The following is a 16,282-nucleotide window of genomic DNA, read 5'->3' as shown; positions in this document are numbered from 1 at the left end:
TGGAACGATGTGACATCACGTGTGCCGAACACTACATCATGATGATCTCATCCCCCATGCTCTCTGTCGCCCAGCAACGAGACAATCGTACCCGCGTTCCACTGAAATCTGTGATATGTCATCATATTTGTATTACTCAAAGCATAACATTCTTTAGTTTCTTGTACAGAAATAATTTATTCAATTATTTCCTCATTTTTGAGTGAAGGAAGAATTACGAAGAATGTACAAAGACTATCTTCCATCTTCCTTCAAATGTTGTTGTTGTTGTTGCTGCTGTTGCTTGTTGCTGCTGCTGCTGCTACTGGGAAAGTACCTTTGTTTAGTACTCCTCAGCGCCTTCGCCCTCACCCTCGCCGGAGTCCATACCGACCTCCTCGTAGTCCTTCTCGAGGGCGGCCAAATCTTCACGGGCCTCGGAGAACTCACCTTCCTCCATACCCTCTCCGACGTACCAGTGCACGAAGGCACGCTTGGCGTACATCAGATCGAACTTGTGGTCCAGACGGGCCCAGGCCTCGGCGATGGCCGTGGTGTTGGACAACATGCACACGGCACGCTGCACCTTGGCCAGATCGCCGCCCGGCACCACGGTCGGGGGCTGGTAGTTGATGCCGACCTTGAAGCCGGTCGGACACCAGTCCACGAACTGGATGGTGCGCTTCGTCTTGATGGTGGCGATGGCCGCGTTGACGTCCTTCGGCACCACATCACCACGGTACAGCATGCAGCAAGCCATGTACTTGCCGTGGCGAGGGTCGCACTTGACCATCTGGTTCGCCGGCTCGAAGCAAGCGTTGGTGATCTCGGCCACCGACAGCTGCTCGTGGTACGCCTTCTCGGCCGAGATGACCGGGGCGTAGGTGACCAGCGGGAAGTGGATACGCGGGTACGGCACCAAGTTGGTCTGGAACTCGGTCAGATCCACGTTGAGGGCACCGTCGAAGCGGAGCGACGCCGTGATGGACGACACAATCTGGCCGATCAGTCGGTTGAGATTCGTGTAGGTCGGGCGCTCGATGTCCAGGTTGCGACGGCAGATGTCGTAGATGGCCTCGTTGTCGACCATGAACGCGCAGTCGGAATGCTCCAGGGTGGTGTGGGTGGTCAGGATGGAGTTGTACGGCTCGACCACGGCCGTCGACACCTGCGGGGCCGGGTAGATGGCGAACTCGAGCTTCGACTTCTTGCCATAGTCCACCGACAGGCGCTCCATGAGCAGGGAGGTGAAACCGGATCCGGTACCGCCGCCGAACGAGTGGAAGATCAGGAAGCCCTGCAGGCCCGTGCACTGATCGGCCAGCTTGCGGATGCGGTCCAGCACAACATCGACGATTTCCTTTCCGATCGTGTAGTGTCCGCGGGCGTAGTTGTTGGCGGCATCTTCCTTGCCGGTGATCAGCTGCTCCGGGTGGAACAGCTGGCGGTACGTGCCGGTGCGCACCTCATCGACGACGGTCGGCTCCAGATCGACGAACACGGCACGGGGCACGTGCTTGCCTGCGCCAGTCTCGGAGAAGAAGGTGTTGAACGAGTCATCACCGCCTCCGATCGTCTTGTCCGAGGGCATCTGACCGTCCGGTTGGATGCCATGCTCCAGACAGTACAGCTCCCAGCAGGCGTTTCCGATCTGGACACCGGCCTGTCCAACGTGTACGGAGATACATTCACGCTGTGAAGAAGAGGCAAGGGGGGATAAAGGGGCGAATTAGAACATTTCTTTTCATTTGGAGTTGCAGAGTCGGACTGTACTTTTGCCGGAAGGTATTGGCGGTTTGTTCATCCCTCTCCTCAACATTATGGCCATCGAGCGTGCCAACATGCAAAATTATTCAAAGGACTTTTCGCTATTGCCTCAAGTGATTAAAGATTCAAAGCCAGAAAAGGGGCTTATTTGTCTATTGCCCACTGAGGCGAACCACCAGGTTCCCACATTCACCATGACCTCGCAGACCCCGACGACCTCTTTTGCATGCGCACTGAGACTCTGTCTGTGCTTCTCGCGAGAGTTGCTTTCTTTTTCCTACTGGAATACAAGATGGCACCGCACTGCGGTATGCGGCCCCGATGGTGTGACTCATCGCCAGCAGGGGGCCACCATCCAGATCGATTTCGACCAACGCCCTTTTTTCTTCTATGAACATTTTTTACGTTTCAGTGCATTTTTGTCGCTTAATGCGCACCAAGAGCAGGTACGGGGGTTTCTACACTAACAGTAATTGAAGCAAATAAATGAAGGCATCGTGGCGGGTGCCGAAAATAGCCGGCAAGCCAAAAAGCGGATGACGTGGAAGAACGAAACGAGGTTATGTTCGATGATGCCCCGAATCGGGAGCTCTTCTGCCGGAAGGGCACAATTGGATTGACGGACATCGTTCTGGTCCTCCCCCTTGCTTGTTTGACCCATTGCTGTACTCACCATGTTGACTAAATGGCTTGGTTAACACTTCACACAGAAAACTGGAATAACTTCACGTTTGTACGGGATTCCGCTTGGCGCAGCTGACAAGGACGCTTTCCAAACAGATTCGGTTTGAATGAAACAGCCGCTGCTTTTCAGTTTTATACAATCGACAGGAACGCTCTGGAAACCGGACCGACGCTCTCTCTGCTAACGGTCTTTTCTCGCACTTGCCAATTATCGCGTGGGTACAGTCCATGGTTCGATACTTCTGGTGGATGAAGGCATCGCGGAAAGGGAGAAAATGATGCAAATGGCCTATTTGAAGGCAATGGGAGTGTTGTTATTTGTGTGTTTGATCATTTGTGGATTGTTTTGAGGAGGTTTAAATTGAATTAAGGCAGGAATTGGGCATTTTTAGCGACATGTGCATTTCGGCAGGGGAGCGAATTAAATTGAGAGAAAGCGATATGAGAGAGAACACAAGAGAATATTTTAATATTGAGAGATAGCTAGACTTGATACATGGAGAGAATATTTCTCATCATCCTACCATGTAAATTTTCTGTTCCTATTAGCTAGAAAGAATAATCAAAGAGCATTTGGCAAGAAACAAACAAAAAATACTAGGAGAACAAAATAAAATAAAGATTTATGTGGTAAATAATAAAATTGATTTCATTTTATTTTACAGCAAATAATCTTCTATTACTGCTCGATAATTTCTTTATTCCATTTGCAACGTCTAACCACTGCTTAATGAAATGGAACGATCTTGTGAACACTTTTCTCTCAAAATTTCTTTCCGCTATTCTCTTTCTCTCCGAACACAACAATTTCTCTCCATTTCGCTCGCTCCCCTGCCGAGATGCACATGTCGCTAAAAATGCCCAATTCCTGCCTTAATTCAATTTAATCCTCCTTAAAACAATCCACAAATGATCAAACACACAAATAACAACACTCCCATTGCCTTCAAATAGGCCATTTGCATCATTTTCTCCCTTTCCGCGATGCCTTCATCCACCAGAAGTATCGAACCATGGACTGTACCCACGCGATAATTGTCAAGTGCGAGAAAAAACCGTTAGCAGAGAGCGGGTCGGTCCGGTTTCCAGAGCGTTCCTGTCGATTGTATAAAACTGAAAAGCAGCGGCTGTTTCATTCAAACCGAATCTGTTTGGAAAGCGTCCTTGTCAGCTGCGCCAAGCGGAATCCCGTACAAACGTGAAGTTATTCCAGTTTTCTGTGTGAAGTGTTAACCAAGCCATTTAGTCAACATGGTGAGTACAGCAATGGGTCAAACAAGCAAGGGGGAGGACCAGAACGATGTCCGTCAATCCAATTGTGCCCTTCCGGCAGAAGAGCTCCCGATTCGGGACATCATCGAACATAACCTCGTTTCGTTCTTCCACGTCATCCGCTTTTTGGTTTGCCGGCTATTTTCGGCACCCGCCACGATGCCTTCATTTATTTGCTTCGATTACCGTTAGTGTAGAAGAAACCCCCGTACCTGCTCTTGGTGCGCATTAAGCGACAAAAATGCACTGAAACGTAAAAAGTGTTCATAGAAGAAAAAAGGGCGTTGGTCGAAATCGATCTGGATGGTGGCCCCCTGCTGGCGATGAGTCACACCATCGGGGCCGCATACCGCAGTGCGGTGCCATCTTGGATTCCAGTAGGAAAAAGAAAGCAACTCTCGCGAGAAGCACAGGCAGAGCCAGTGCGCATGGAAAAGAGGTCGTCGGGGTCTGCGAGGTCATCGTGAATGTGGGAACCTGGTGGTTCGCCTCAGTGGGCAATAGACAAATAAGCCCCTTTTCTGGCTTTGAATCTTTAATCACTTGAGGCAATAGCGAAAAGTCCTTTGAATAATTTTGCATGTTGGCACGCTCGATGGCCATAATGTTGAGGAGAGGGATGAACAAACCGCCAATACCTTCCGGCAAAAGTACAGTCCGACTCTGCAACTCCAAATGAAAAGAAATGTTCTAATTCGCCACCTTTTCCCTCCCTTACCTCTCTTCGCCACAGCGTGAATGTATCTCCGTACACGTTGGACAGGCCGGTGTCCAGATCGGAAACGCCTGCTGGGAGCTGTACTGTCTGGAGCATGGCATCCAACCGGACGGTCAGATGCCCTCGGACAAGACGATCGGAGGCGGTGATGACTCGTTCAACACCTTCTTCTCCGAGACTGGCGCAGGCAAGCACGTGCCCCGTGCCGTGTTCGTCGATCTGGAGCCGACCGTCGTCGATGAGGTGCGCACCGGCACGTACCGCCAGCTGTTCCACCCGGAGCAGCTGATCACCGGCAAGGAAGATGCCGCCAACAACTACGCCCGCGGACACTACACGATCGGAAAGGAAATCGTCGATGTTGTGCTGGACCGCATCCGCAAGCTGGCCGATCAGTGCACGGGCCTGCAGGGCTTCCTGATCTTCCACTCGTTCGGCGGCGGTACCGGATCCGGTTTCACCTCCCTGCTGATGGAGCGCCTGTCGGTGGACTATGGCAAGAAGTCGAAGCTCGAGTTCGCCATCTACCCGGCCCCGCAGGTGTCGACGGCCGTGGTCGAGCCGTACAACTCCATCCTGACCACCCACACCACCCTGGAGCATTCCGACTGCGCGTTCATGGTCGACAACGAGGCCATCTACGACATCTGCCGTCGCAACCTGGACATCGAGCGCCCGACCTACACGAATCTCAACCGACTGATCGGCCAGATTGTGTCGTCCATCACGGCGTCGCTCCGCTTCGACGGTGCCCTCAACGTGGATCTGACCGAGTTCCAGACCAACTTGGTGCCGTACCCGCGTATCCACTTCCCGCTGGTCACCTACGCCCCGGTCATCTCGGCCGAGAAGGCGTACCACGAGCAGCTGTCGGTGGCCGAGATCACCAACGCTTGCTTCGAGCCGGCGAACCAGATGGTCAAGTGCGACCCTCGCCACGGCAAGTACATGGCTTGCTGCATGCTGTACCGTGGTGATGTGGTGCCGAAGGACGTCAACGCGGCCATCGCCACCATCAAGACGAAGCGCACCATCCAGTTCGTGGACTGGTGTCCGACCGGCTTCAAGGTCGGCATCAACTACCAGCCCCCGACCGTGGTGCCGGGCGGCGATCTGGCCAAGGTGCAGCGTGCCGTGTGCATGTTGTCCAACACCACGGCCATCGCCGAGGCCTGGGCCCGTCTGGACCACAAGTTCGATCTGATGTACGCCAAGCGTGCCTTCGTGCACTGGTACGTCGGAGAGGGTATGGAGGAAGGTGAGTTCTCCGAGGCCCGTGAAGATTTGGCCGCCCTCGAGAAGGACTACGAGGAGGTCGGAATGGACTCCGGCGAGGGTGAGGGCGAAGGCGCTGAGGAGTACTAAACAAAGGTACTTTCCCAGTAGCAGCAGCAGCAGCAACAAGCAACAGCAGCAACAACAACAATAACATTTGAAGGAAGATGGAAGATCGTCTTTGTACATTCTTCGTAATTCTTCCTTCACTCAAAAATGAGGAAATAATTGAATAAATTATTTCTGTACAAGAAACTAAAGAATGTTATGCTTTGAGTAATACAAATATGATGACATATCACAGATTTCAGTGGAACGCGGATACGATTGTTTCGTTGCTGGGCGACAGAGAGCATGGGGGATGAGATCATCATGGAAATGTTCAGCACACGTGATCTCACATCGTTCCATATTTGGAGTAGGCGCAGTATGAAGCATTCGAAGCGGAGCGTAGGACGTTTCCGTGAATGGAATTTGTTTTCGTCGATGTTGATCTGGCCTTCGTTACAGTGCATACAATCGATTTCCCCATCCCTTGGTTATGGAAGGAGCAAACACGACATCATGATGTTAATATCAATCTCGAAATTATCTAAAAAAGTTCTTATACGCTTCCACATCTCAATAAAGATCTTTCGAAAGAAACACTTAATTCGATGGAAAAACTCTACATCGGTTGAACTTGGATAATAAAAATGCAAGGAACTTTTTTGATCGTTACAGTTAATTCTGTTGGAGAAAAAAGCCTTTACATTTAATTCTGCTTTTCCTAATTTTTATTTTCCCATGCATTCCTCTCATTCCATGTATGAAATGTGGCTGTGAAAAAGTGTTTCAGAATCACCCTGTGGTGCTGCATGGGCATCTTTATTAAAATGAATTGAAATTAATCAATCTCTTTTACGAGACAGCCTTTTATAGTATTAAGTCATAAAAAACTCTCATTTCTTTTCACTTTCAATTAATATGCGCTCCTTTTTTACGTCTCTTTTCAAACATTTGGGAAAATTTAGCGATTTCCGAACTGAACTTTCATTTTCGTTTGACAACTGATTAGCAAACGTCAACTCGCGAGGTGGAAAGTTTGTCGCAAGAAACTTTGGTCCGGAGCACTCGCAGTGTTGTCGTGGGAGATAGATAAATATTAGTCTAATTATTCTAAGCGCAATGACATTGTGACGTGTACGCGAACGTGTGTGTACCTGCTGCCCCTGCCGCCATCGCTTCCGCACACGTTTCTGCGGCCCAGAGGGAGGTGGGCCACCTTCCCTTGAAACGGCCCGCTATTGATCGGGCGGAACACTCGCGCTCCTTGAACGAAGCCGTCGCCCCATCAGATGAAGCAATTCAACGGCTCCATCTCGCCGTCCTCGTCCTCATCGTCCTTGCCGTTCGCCAGTTTGGGATCGGGTAAGACCTCTTCCAAGCAGTCGTCCGGCTCCACCATCATCGACACCGGGATGTATCTACGAGATTGGCGGAAAGCGCTCCGTTCACCACCGTCGTACCGGATAGGCAACAGGACGATCCGGCTACAGGTACACTTTACCTGGGTGCTGGCGACACTGTGCGCGTTCCTGCTGCTGGTGCTGTACATCTCCTCCAGTCCTTCGTCGTTGCTGAGCGATGGACCGCCGACGAACAGCTTTCTGCGCACTTCCGCCATAGTGTACAACCACACCTATCCGCTGACCAGTCCGATCGTCAGTAGCGGCATCTACTCGTTCAGGGTGGGCATCATTGCGGATTTGGACACCAACTCGGCGCTGAAGAAGAATCAGTGGGGAAGCTACTATCTCAAGGGCTATCTCAGCTTCATTCCGTCCAAGCGTTCGATCACGGTGTCGTGGGACGAGGGTGAGGCGAAGGCACTGCAGTCGGGCTTTGCGCTCAAGGGCCGCGGAATGGAGCTGTCCGAGCTGGTAGTATTCAACGGTAAGCTGCTGACGTTTGACGATCGTACGGGTTTGGTGTACGAGATTGAGGGCGAGAAGGTGATTCCGTGGGTGCTGCTGATGGATGGCGACGGCCGTACGTCCAAGGGCTTCAAATCGGAGTGGGCCACGGTGAAGGATCAGGTGCTGTACGTTGGATCGATGGGCAAAGAGTGGACGACCTCGGCCGGCGACTTTGAAACGCACGATCCCATGTACGTGAAGGCTGTCACGGTACACGGAGAGGTAATTGCCGCGAGCGACGAGTGCAACGAATCGTACCACGCACATTCAACGTTATTCTCGATCATTTCAGGTGTACCATCTAAACTGGATTAACCACTACAAAGCCATCCGGAAAGCGATCGGCATCGAGTGGCCCGGGTACATGATTCACGAGTCCGGTGCATGGTCGGAGGTGCACCGACGGTGGTTCTTCCTGCCCAGGCGCTGCTCCCGCGAGCGGTACAACGAAACGCGCGACGAGCATATGGGATGCAACTTTCTCATATCGAGCGACGAAACGTTCCAAAACATTCGCGCAATCGAGCTGAAACGGAACGACGTACCGGCGACGCACGGGTACTCGAGCTTTAAGTTTCTGCCCACCAGCAACGATGAAATTATCGTTGCCCTATCGACGGAGGAGCTGAACGGCAAGACGTCCAGCTTCATCAGCGCGTTCACCGTCGAGGGCGAGCAGCTGATGGTGGAGACGCGCATCAACACGGAGTACAAGTACGAGGGGCTAGAGTTTATCTAGAGCGCGGGTGCTGGGCGGGTTGGGCACTTGGGGTTGCCATAGTATTCCACTGTTTTTTGTACATAGCCATGAGTCTGAATGTTCCCGCTCGCAGCTAGGCAGCTAGGTTAGACAATGACACTTTAATCCGCAACTGATACCGCTTCCTTGGCACGGGCCCGGTAATTGGGTCAAAACACTCATGTTCAATGCCAAAATAGATCATCACCTTGTTTGTTTTCTCTGTTTGTGTAGCATCAGGGTTAGGTACTCCCCAAAAGGAGGTACACAAGCAGGATCCCTTTCGTGCAGGCTCGTGTGTTGGCAGGATGGCCAAACCATCTCGTTGTGATATAGTATTTCTGTTTTGTTCGTTGTACAGCAATTATTTTTAAATAAACACAACCATGTCGCTCTAATTCGAACGGTATTTCGAATGCTGTTATCAAAAACCGATTTGACGGTGTAAAAAAAAAGGTTCTGGCTTGGGCTGATAATTTCCCCTACATACGTGTATGTGTGTGTGCCTATATAATCCACGCGCCCCATTCCAGGAAAGCAACCAAAACAGAGAGCAACAAATGCCGGCACAATCGAGTAGGCGAGTCAAACGGAACACGAGAGAGCGAGAGACCGAGAGAATGGAATCCTGTTCGCTCACGGAACACATTTCACCATCCTCGTGCAAGGAGTTCCGCGTACAACGGACGGAGAGATTATCCGTTGTCGTTCGAGTCAGTCACACCAGGACGGAGCTGCAATGCGACGAATCCCGTGCTTGGCCCTTTAAAAAAGCTGATTCCGAAGCACCGCACGGGTGGTACTCGAATTTGTTAGTGAAAACAGTTCCCTCTTCCAGTGCCGGTGTGCCTAAGTGGTTCGTAGTTGTGCGTACTTTCAGCACAAAAACCAGCGATGCAAACACGGTAAGCCTTGCCTTGCCGCGTTTCCTTATCCATTTCTCTAATCGCTTCGGCGAAGTAGTGAAGCCGTAGCTTAAGTGTTAGTGTCTGCTTCGTTTGGATGACAAGTTGTGAAGGTGTGAAAGTGTGAACCGAACCGCATGTTATCAGTGGGATGGTGTGTTTCTTTTGTTGACGTCGTCGTCGTCGTCCCTACGAGGTCATGCGGGTGGCCCTACCAATTTTGGGACCGTCACTCTGTTGTTAGTGCGAGCTGGTTTTAAAACAGTGCTGCCTTTTGCGTTTGCTTTGGTGTTTGTTGCTCAGTGCGTGTGTGGTGACGATTGCATAAAGTAGGCAGATTCGGAATTCCAGTGGCTCTGCTGTGGTGTACGGGGCGTGGAGCAACATTTCGGCGGATCGAAGCAACGCCTGCTATTATTAAACTGCTGGCTCATCTGGTATGCACTTGTCGTCGCACATGCATTGAATATTCGATCCGAAAATCGATCCCTTCACACCCAGAACACAGAACACATCATCTTCGTTTGTACGCGGGTTTGTAAATGTTTATTGAATTTCCACGTCCAAACCACCATGAGCAGTATCCAGTAGTTTAAACCTGTGCCAGGATGTACCCGGCGTCGTTCACTTCGTGCTTCATTTCATGTCTATTTCTAGAATCGAATGGCAAATCGAAATGTAGCCGCTATCCAAACGCAATCATTATCAAGGGCTGTTCCATCGACATTACAATTCTCTTGCTCGATTCGAACGGATGCCGGAACCGGACGTTTTCCTTCCGCTCTCACGTCCGTTTCTAGTCGTGTATCCGGGTATGAAAAGCTATTTCAATCATGCAAAACTGTATTGTATTTTGGTTTTGTTTTCACTGCCGAAACATTCGCAAATAGTTGCCATTTTAGATGGACACTTTGACAGTGTTGCGGCGCTTTCACGTGCCACACCGGTGGCCAATTTACTGCAGAGACAGCACAGGGTGCTTTGCAGATTTGCGTGCCATGAAATAGTATATTGCGCGCCCCTGGGGACTTGGAGACTTGGAGTAAGAAAAAATCAATTTCCCGCACAAAGCGTTGCAAGATCGAACAAAAGCAACGAAACGTGCCCATCGAGCACGAATTCTTTGCGGTCCTTCTTTCCTTACTCAACGTCATCCATTGTGACGGCATGAAACGATTTTGTTACCATTAAAGATTCAAACTTGTACAACGCAATGATGATGTCGATACAATGAGCTTCGACCCATTCGACAGCCGCTCATTTCATGGTTCGTTCAATGGGTTTTTATGTCTTTTCAGAGTTTAATTACTGCCGACGGGTGCTTGTTATGAAACAAATCCTGCTCCCCGACGAACGATAACGCGCGAGCGGCCGAATAAATTAGTGCGATTGGCTAGAATTTGCTGCAACACAGCCAGCGTGTGTATTGATTGGCGCTTGATGGAATACGCTGTACCGCGAGTCACACAGCGAGCCAGTTAATACGCGGGAACCTTTGCGGGAATGTGTACCGTTTCCGCGCAGGAACCAACGATGGACGAGCTGCAGGATTGGGAGTACGTCAAGCGGGGCATCACCCTGTGGCTGAACAACATGCCCAAGGCGGCGGAGGACAGCTTCAAGGATCGCCCGTCCAGCGTGCATATTGTCGCTGGGCACACATTCATCTCGTTCATGGTAAGTAAATGGAGTGTTTTAACTCTACTATGTCTTCTTAAAGCACAGCATTCAGTAAGCTCAGCTACAAAACAGCTTGCATACTAAAAGAGCAAATTGTTGTTGGTCAGTTTTGAATGTTTCGCTCTCTCCATTCTTCTTCCTGCATCGCTTTGCTTCTTTGTGCACTGCTGTTAAGAGACTTTCGCATAGTTTGCATCCAATTTCGCTATCTGCTAGACAATCGCAACTGCAAACAACAATAAATATAGCAAAACAATAACATCAGAGCGCATACAACCCTTAAGGGGAGTGAAGCCTTGCAGTGCTACGATGTTGGTGATACCAAATGCGCCTTGTCAGAAACAAGCACCCGAGAACATTGAGTGGAAATGGCCTGCCTGTTGTGTAGGTGTACGTGCTCACTCACCGGATGAAACTTGGTTCAAGCCGTAGCGGGCCATGCATGAATCGGTTGCCATGGTTAGTGATGTAGCATGCTTTGTCGTTTGAAGCGAATGAAAGCAACCTTGCGCCTCCATCATCCCAAGCACACGCACACACGTGGTGTGAAGCCTCCGTCGGCGTGTGCTTTTGTTGCGTTCTGCTTAAAGGGGCAGGAACCGGCCAGGAAACAATAATATAACCGTTTGGATGAAATGGCTTCCATCCGTCCGTCCGTCGCACATGTTTTGTTACATTCGTCGTTAGAAGTGTCACTTGATAAATTGTTGCTACATTAACGGATACACACCATCCGCGACCGGGGCGGGGTGGTCTCGCAGACAAATTGTTTCCAGCGTACGGTCTACATGACGATGCCGGGTCAGAATACAATCTGGCTCCCTTGATGGGTAAACGAAAAAAGCGACAACAACTGTTTGCACTACACTCGAACAAACAACACGGTGGGCTGAGGACGACGACGCCTACGGGACGTTTCGCTTTTGTTGAAACGTTTGCTCATAAGTGATAAGTGAGTGGGGGGACGTAATAGCGTAAGCTAGAGGGAGGTAGAGGCAAGAGTTCCCTATTTTAGTGTGTCTCGGCGCCTAATGAATGAACCCGACGTCTTGTGACAAAGATTAATTAGCACACTCCAATGTTGCTGGGGAAATTAGATTGAAATTTTATTGCACGACTCCATCCACTGATGGTTGCAGGATGGTTTGTTTGGTGGTGTGGTTTGGTCTACTGCTTTTCACTGCGTGGTGTTGGTTTGGGAAGGACTGGGATTTTAGAGCACCGGCAGCCGAGGCAGCACTCCTGGGCGACGGATCCACGGACGGCGTATCCAGGGACGACGAATCACGGCAGGACGAACACGGCGATCTAGGATGGCGACGGCCTGGAGACGGCCAACTAGATAGCGTTTCAGGTAGTCCAGCTCCTGCTGGCGTTCTTCCAGTTCCTCCGCTACCAAGCGTGCCTCTTCAAGCTCGTCACTTTCTTCCGATTCTTCGGACTCTGATTCATCCGCCTCCTCCTCGTCTGCCTCTGCCTCCTGCTCCTGCTCCTCTGCCGGGTGGTCCTCGTCGGGTGATCCATCCTCCGGGACAGGCTCTGGAGCATCTTCGGGCAGTTCATCGCCACTTGGGGGAAGAGGTTGTTCGGCGTCATCCAGAGGAGCTTCTGGTTTATCGGCCAGCTGCAGCTCGTCCAGTTGCAGCTGCAGGTCCGATGGCACTTCCGGTACACTATCAACCTCGGCACCCACGGCCAGACCGACGCATAGCACGAGAGCAAAGGCGTATAACTTCATGATGCTGTAGTAGACACGTATCACGTACTGTACTTTCCACCTACAGATGGTCCCGCTTTTTATAGGAGAAGTTATTGTTGTCTTAAGGTAGAATAGTTACACTACTTGAAGCATCATTAGATCAAACATCGAAAACACACAAATACTCCGAATCGGTGTAGTTCGTACACAGTAGATAAAATTGAATCGTCGATGAAGTTGACATCTTGTCCTTATGAAGTGCTCTTACCGGTAAACCCCACCATCATCGCATTACTCACGCAGTCAACGTGTTTCATTATCATAATTTAAACAGAAAGCAGCAACGTGTCTCATTCGCAAGAAGAGTGAGTTGAATTTTTCATCAGACAGATTTCTTTTAGCATTGATTGAGGCTGATTGCACCGTGTAGTGTGTGCTCAATAATTCAATCCAATTTTCTTTTTCAGCATTGTCCTCATCCGAAAAGGCTTAGTTTGCATATCAAAGCATGTTTTGTTGGCTCTGGTGGCGGATGGTGATATAATTTCATGCAAAATTAAGCACAACGCACAACACAGAATAACACAGATTTGCCGACGCACATTCTGCTCGTCTCTTTGCAGAACGCCGTGATATCGTGGGAAACGGAAAAGATGAACGAAGCCCAGTCGCGCCTACGCGAACTCGAGAAGCAGTGTGCGGGCGACGTTGGCTGGCTGAAATCGGTTCGATCGAAGCTGTTCGGCTCCAGTGAGCCTCGCAAATCGCTCACCGAGACGCTGGAGGAGCAGATCATTTTGGCCGACAGTCAGCTGTGCCTAGCCATACTGGTGTCGCTGGGCCAGGATATTGGTGGATTCGTCAAGGGCGGCTGGCTGTTGCGCAAGGCGTGGAAAGTGTACCAGCACACGTATCAACAGATTTATCAGCTGTATTCCGAACAGCTGCAATCGGATGGCGACGCGTCCTTTCCGCAGGCACCGCTGCGGCTACAGCAACAGTCGAAGGACGGTGATGCTGGGATGAGGGTTTCGCTTGACTTGGGCACTCCTTGTTCGGCCGATTGGACGGTACCAAATTCGACGCTTCAATCTCCGGACGATTCCAGCAAGTGGTATGCGTTTTCAGCTGATGATATCTTCCGATTTCGTGCATATATACTATCTATTTTTTTTTTCATTTCTAACACAGGTCATCGCACCTTGAAGCTCTGCGCAAATCGAAAACTACAACCTTTGAATTGGCAGACTCTGGCCGTGGAGAAGGGTCGTCATTTAGCGAGCTGACGTCGAGCGAGTCCGATCCGAGTGGCAGTGGTGGAAGCGTGAAAAAAAGCTACACCACAGACTTTGTCGGCATTACGAGCCCTTCGCGTGCTGGGAGCAGTACAGAATCTCTGGACCACAACGATACGAACGGACTGGAGAACGTTAGCGTTGCACGGGATCGTTTAATGTTGGATCTGGGCCAGGGAAGTGCACGTCGTGTTAACGGGCTCCATGGCATGCAGCCACCACCAAAAGCAAGCCCAAACTGGCGGTCGTTTAATACTCCTGCTGGCGAGTCCCATGCCCCTGACGAAATACTGCCCGAAGACATTCATCGCCTGATGGGGGCGATCAGCTTCGGATATGGTGTGTTCCAGCTGAGTATTTCGCTGTTGCCGCCGAGCTTGCTAAAACTGATCAGCTTTCTCGGGTTCGAAGGGGACCGGGCAATGGGAATAGCGTGCTTGAGCTTTTCCCGCCAAAGTACCGACATGCGCGCCCCGTTGGCCACGCTGGCCCTGCTATGGTACTACACGATTGTGACACCGTTTTTCGCACTGGATGGGTCAAACTTGAGCATGGAAATTAGCGCCGCACAGGAGCTGATTGATGAAGCGAACGAGCAGTTTGCGAAATCTTCACTTTTCCTGTTCTTCCGGGGTCGTGTCGAGCGGTTAAAGGTAAGCCATAAGGGTAGGGAAAAACAATGCCAGAGCAGTGACACATCTGTTTTCCGTTGTAGTCCCACATTCAGGATGCAATACGTGCCTACGAACTGGCCTATCGATCATCGGCTCAGCGGGAAATCAAGTTGCTCTGTCTGCATGAAATTGGCTGGTGTCGGCTGATACAGCTGGACTACGGAACTGCGATGAGGAATTTTAAAGAGCTCAAGTAAGAGGCTCCATTCATAAGAGAAAGTGTACAAATGCTTACAAAACTGTCTTCTATCTCCCCTCCCAGGCTGTGCAGCCAGTTTTCCAAGAGTTTCTATTCCTATCTGACCGCAATATGTGAAGGTTCGTTTGGGCAGTTTTCCAACCTTGTCAAATGGCGGGCAGAAATACTGGAATTGATCAATCGCTCGCCGCAGAAGGTAAGTGTACAGGCACAGGCACAATAAGACAGGGTAGCTCTCATGTAATGTTAACGGCACTTTGCAGGACTCGCAAATCGAACGGTACATATTTCGACGCTGCTTAAAGCTGCCGCGGGCGGAAAGTGGAGAACAGCCCAAGTACAGCAGTTCGCTCTACTGGAAGTATCTGGTGTTTGAGATGCTGTTTCTCTGGAATGCACTGAGCAGCTGCAACGAGGAGCAACTGGCAAGCATGGTGGCGGACTGTTCGCAACCGACGGACGCGTTCAGCGAGCCGATGGTTGGAATCTCCCGGTTGATTTTAGGTGCCTGTCTGAGCTGTCTGGCCCGCTACGAGGAAGCAATTGGCGCGTTTCGGGAGTGTATCTTCATGCGGGAAACGATAGAACACCAGGAGCAGCAGGATATGCATATTTCAGCCTTTGCATACTACGAACTGGCCGTGCTGCTGCTTCGCCAAGATACTGCGGGCGAAGATGGCAGAGCAGAAGCACGCCGATTGCTTCTGCACGCGCAACAACACTTTAAGAACTACGACTTTGATAATCGCGTCAGCGTACGCATTCACACCGTGCTGAAGAGGCTGGATTAAGGGGCTGCAGGCGGTCGAGAAGCGCCTTGCGGGAAGCATTTTATAAGTTTAGACGATATAGTTTGATAGTGCCTTATTTATTGAAACCACACACTAAATGTTAGCTTGCGAGTAATGGAGGTAATTTAGGCAAGAAAGCAAAAAGCCGTAAGCTATTCCAAAGATAAGAAGTGTAAAAGGAGCACGCATTTAACGGCGCCTCTTATTACGTACTTGCTGGTCAAGGAAGGTAGATAGGATGCCACACACAGTGTCACAGTAGATAGATGCGTGTTTTTTTCTTTCTTGGTCACCAGTGCTGATGCAAAGTAGAAGCAATGTTGTTGATAATAATCCTAATAATAATCCCCAAAACAATACAAAGCGCAAAAAGGTTCAACAATCGCTAATGGAAAACAAAAAGCGTAAACCGGAAACAATAAATTTTATACCAATACCAAATTTGAAGCAATTGTCCTATTGTTGAAGTCACAGAATCGCAAACTATCGCAATAAAAATAAAAACCCCTGATTAAGAAGAGCAGTAGTGCCGGTGGTTTTAGTTTGAGGATTTATTTTAAGTAATAGATAATGCTGTGATTCGTGTTCGTGCTGTGTACAACAGAGTTCCCTCAACAGTTCGCCTGTGAGCTTTGTTTTTGTCGCTA

General features: G+C 50.2%; 5 protein-coding genes across 7 annotated transcripts; 3 read left to right on the top strand and 2 right to left on the bottom strand.

Moving 5' to 3' along the window:
• Positions 1–149: 149 nt before the first annotated feature.
• LOC120953218 (tubulin alpha-1 chain-like) lies at positions 150–2,560 on the bottom strand. Its single transcript, XM_040372981.2, has 2 exons — positions 2,420–2,560; positions 150–1,672 (listed from the first exon to the last, which is right to left on the bottom strand). Exons 1-2 carry the CDS (start codon positions 2,420–2,422, stop codon positions 323–325), a joined length of 1,353 nt encoding a protein of 450 aa, XP_040228915.1. The 5' UTR covers positions 2,423–2,560; the 3' UTR covers positions 150–322.
• A 983-nt stretch (positions 2,561–3,543) lies between these two features.
• Positions 3,544–5,958, top strand: LOC120953217 (tubulin alpha-1 chain-like). The gene is made up of 2 exons (XM_040372980.2): positions 3,544–3,684; positions 4,436–5,958. The coding sequence occupies exons 1-2, from the start codon at positions 3,682–3,684 to the stop codon at positions 5,783–5,785; spliced, it is 1,353 nt and encodes a 450-aa protein (XP_040228914.1). The 5' UTR covers positions 3,544–3,681; the 3' UTR covers positions 5,786–5,958.
• Positions 5,959–6,755: 797 nt separating this feature from the next.
• On the top strand, positions 6,756–8,790 carry LOC120952836 (soluble calcium-activated nucleotidase 1). Its single transcript, XM_040372373.2, has 2 exons — positions 6,756–7,875; positions 7,946–8,790. Exons 1-2 carry the CDS (start codon positions 7,033–7,035, stop codon positions 8,390–8,392), a joined length of 1,290 nt encoding a protein of 429 aa, XP_040228307.2. The 5' UTR covers positions 6,756–7,032; the 3' UTR covers positions 8,393–8,790.
• A 126-nt stretch (positions 8,791–8,916) lies between these two features.
• On the top strand, positions 8,917–16,158 carry LOC120952833 (tetratricopeptide repeat protein 39C-like). Of its 3 annotated transcripts, none has more exons than XM_040372367.2 (7): positions 8,917–9,297; positions 10,596–10,974; positions 13,300–13,790; positions 13,868–14,624; positions 14,687–14,838; positions 14,908–15,040; positions 15,108–16,158. In XM_040372367.2, exons 2-7 carry the CDS (start codon positions 10,801–10,803, stop codon positions 15,633–15,635), a joined length of 2,235 nt encoding a protein of 744 aa, XP_040228301.2. In that variant the 5' UTR covers positions 8,917–9,297; positions 10,596–10,800; the 3' UTR covers positions 15,636–16,158. The 3 variants fall into 3 exon arrangements, with proteins under 3 accessions (XP_040228301.2, XP_040228302.2, XP_040228303.2); XM_040372368.2 differs by lacking the exon at positions 8,917–9,297 and adding an exon at positions 9,367–9,734; XM_040372369.2 differs by lacking the exons at positions 8,917–9,297; positions 10,596–10,974 and adding an exon at positions 12,846–13,211.
• LOC120952843 (rho GTPase-activating protein gacV-like) lies at positions 12,059–12,755 on the bottom strand. Its single transcript, XM_040372379.2, has one exon. It carries the CDS (start codon positions 12,713–12,715, stop codon positions 12,191–12,193), a length of 525 nt encoding a protein of 174 aa, XP_040228313.2. The 5' UTR covers positions 12,716–12,755; the 3' UTR covers positions 12,059–12,190.
• Positions 16,159–16,282: the final 124 nt, after the last annotated feature.

Source organism: Anopheles coluzzii, chromosome 2 (genome assembly GCF_943734685.1).
Source record: "Anopheles coluzzii chromosome 2, AcolN3, whole genome shotgun sequence".
NCBI lineage: Eukaryota > Metazoa > Arthropoda > Insecta > Diptera > Culicidae > Anopheles > Anopheles coluzzii.
The sequence above is the reverse complement of the archived record's forward strand: the minus strand, read 5'-3'. Positions and strand labels throughout refer to the sequence as shown.

Coding starts and splice junctions, on each gene's coding strand:
- LOC120952836 (XM_040372373.2), top strand. CDS start 7,033: ATGAAGCAATTCAACGGCTCCATCTCGCCGTCCTCGTCCTCATCGTCC. Junction 7,876..7,945: donor CTGTCACGGTACACGGAGAG/GTAATTGCCGCG, acceptor CGATCATTTCAG/GTGTACCATCTAAACTGGAT.
- LOC120952833 (XM_040372367.2), top strand. CDS start 10,801: ATGTGTACCGTTTCCGCGCAGGAACCAACGATGGACGAGCTGCAGGAT. Junction 13,791..13,867: donor CCGGACGATTCCAGCAAGTG/GTATGCGTTTTC, acceptor TTTCTAACACAG/GTCATCGCACCTTGAAGCTC. Junction 14,839..14,907: donor AGGAATTTTAAAGAGCTCAA/GTAAGAGGCTCC, acceptor CTCCCCTCCCAG/GCTGTGCAGCCAGTTTTCCA.
- LOC120952843 (XM_040372379.2), bottom strand. CDS start 12,715: ATGAAGTTATACGCCTTTGCTCTCGTGCTATGCGTCGGTCTGGCCGTG.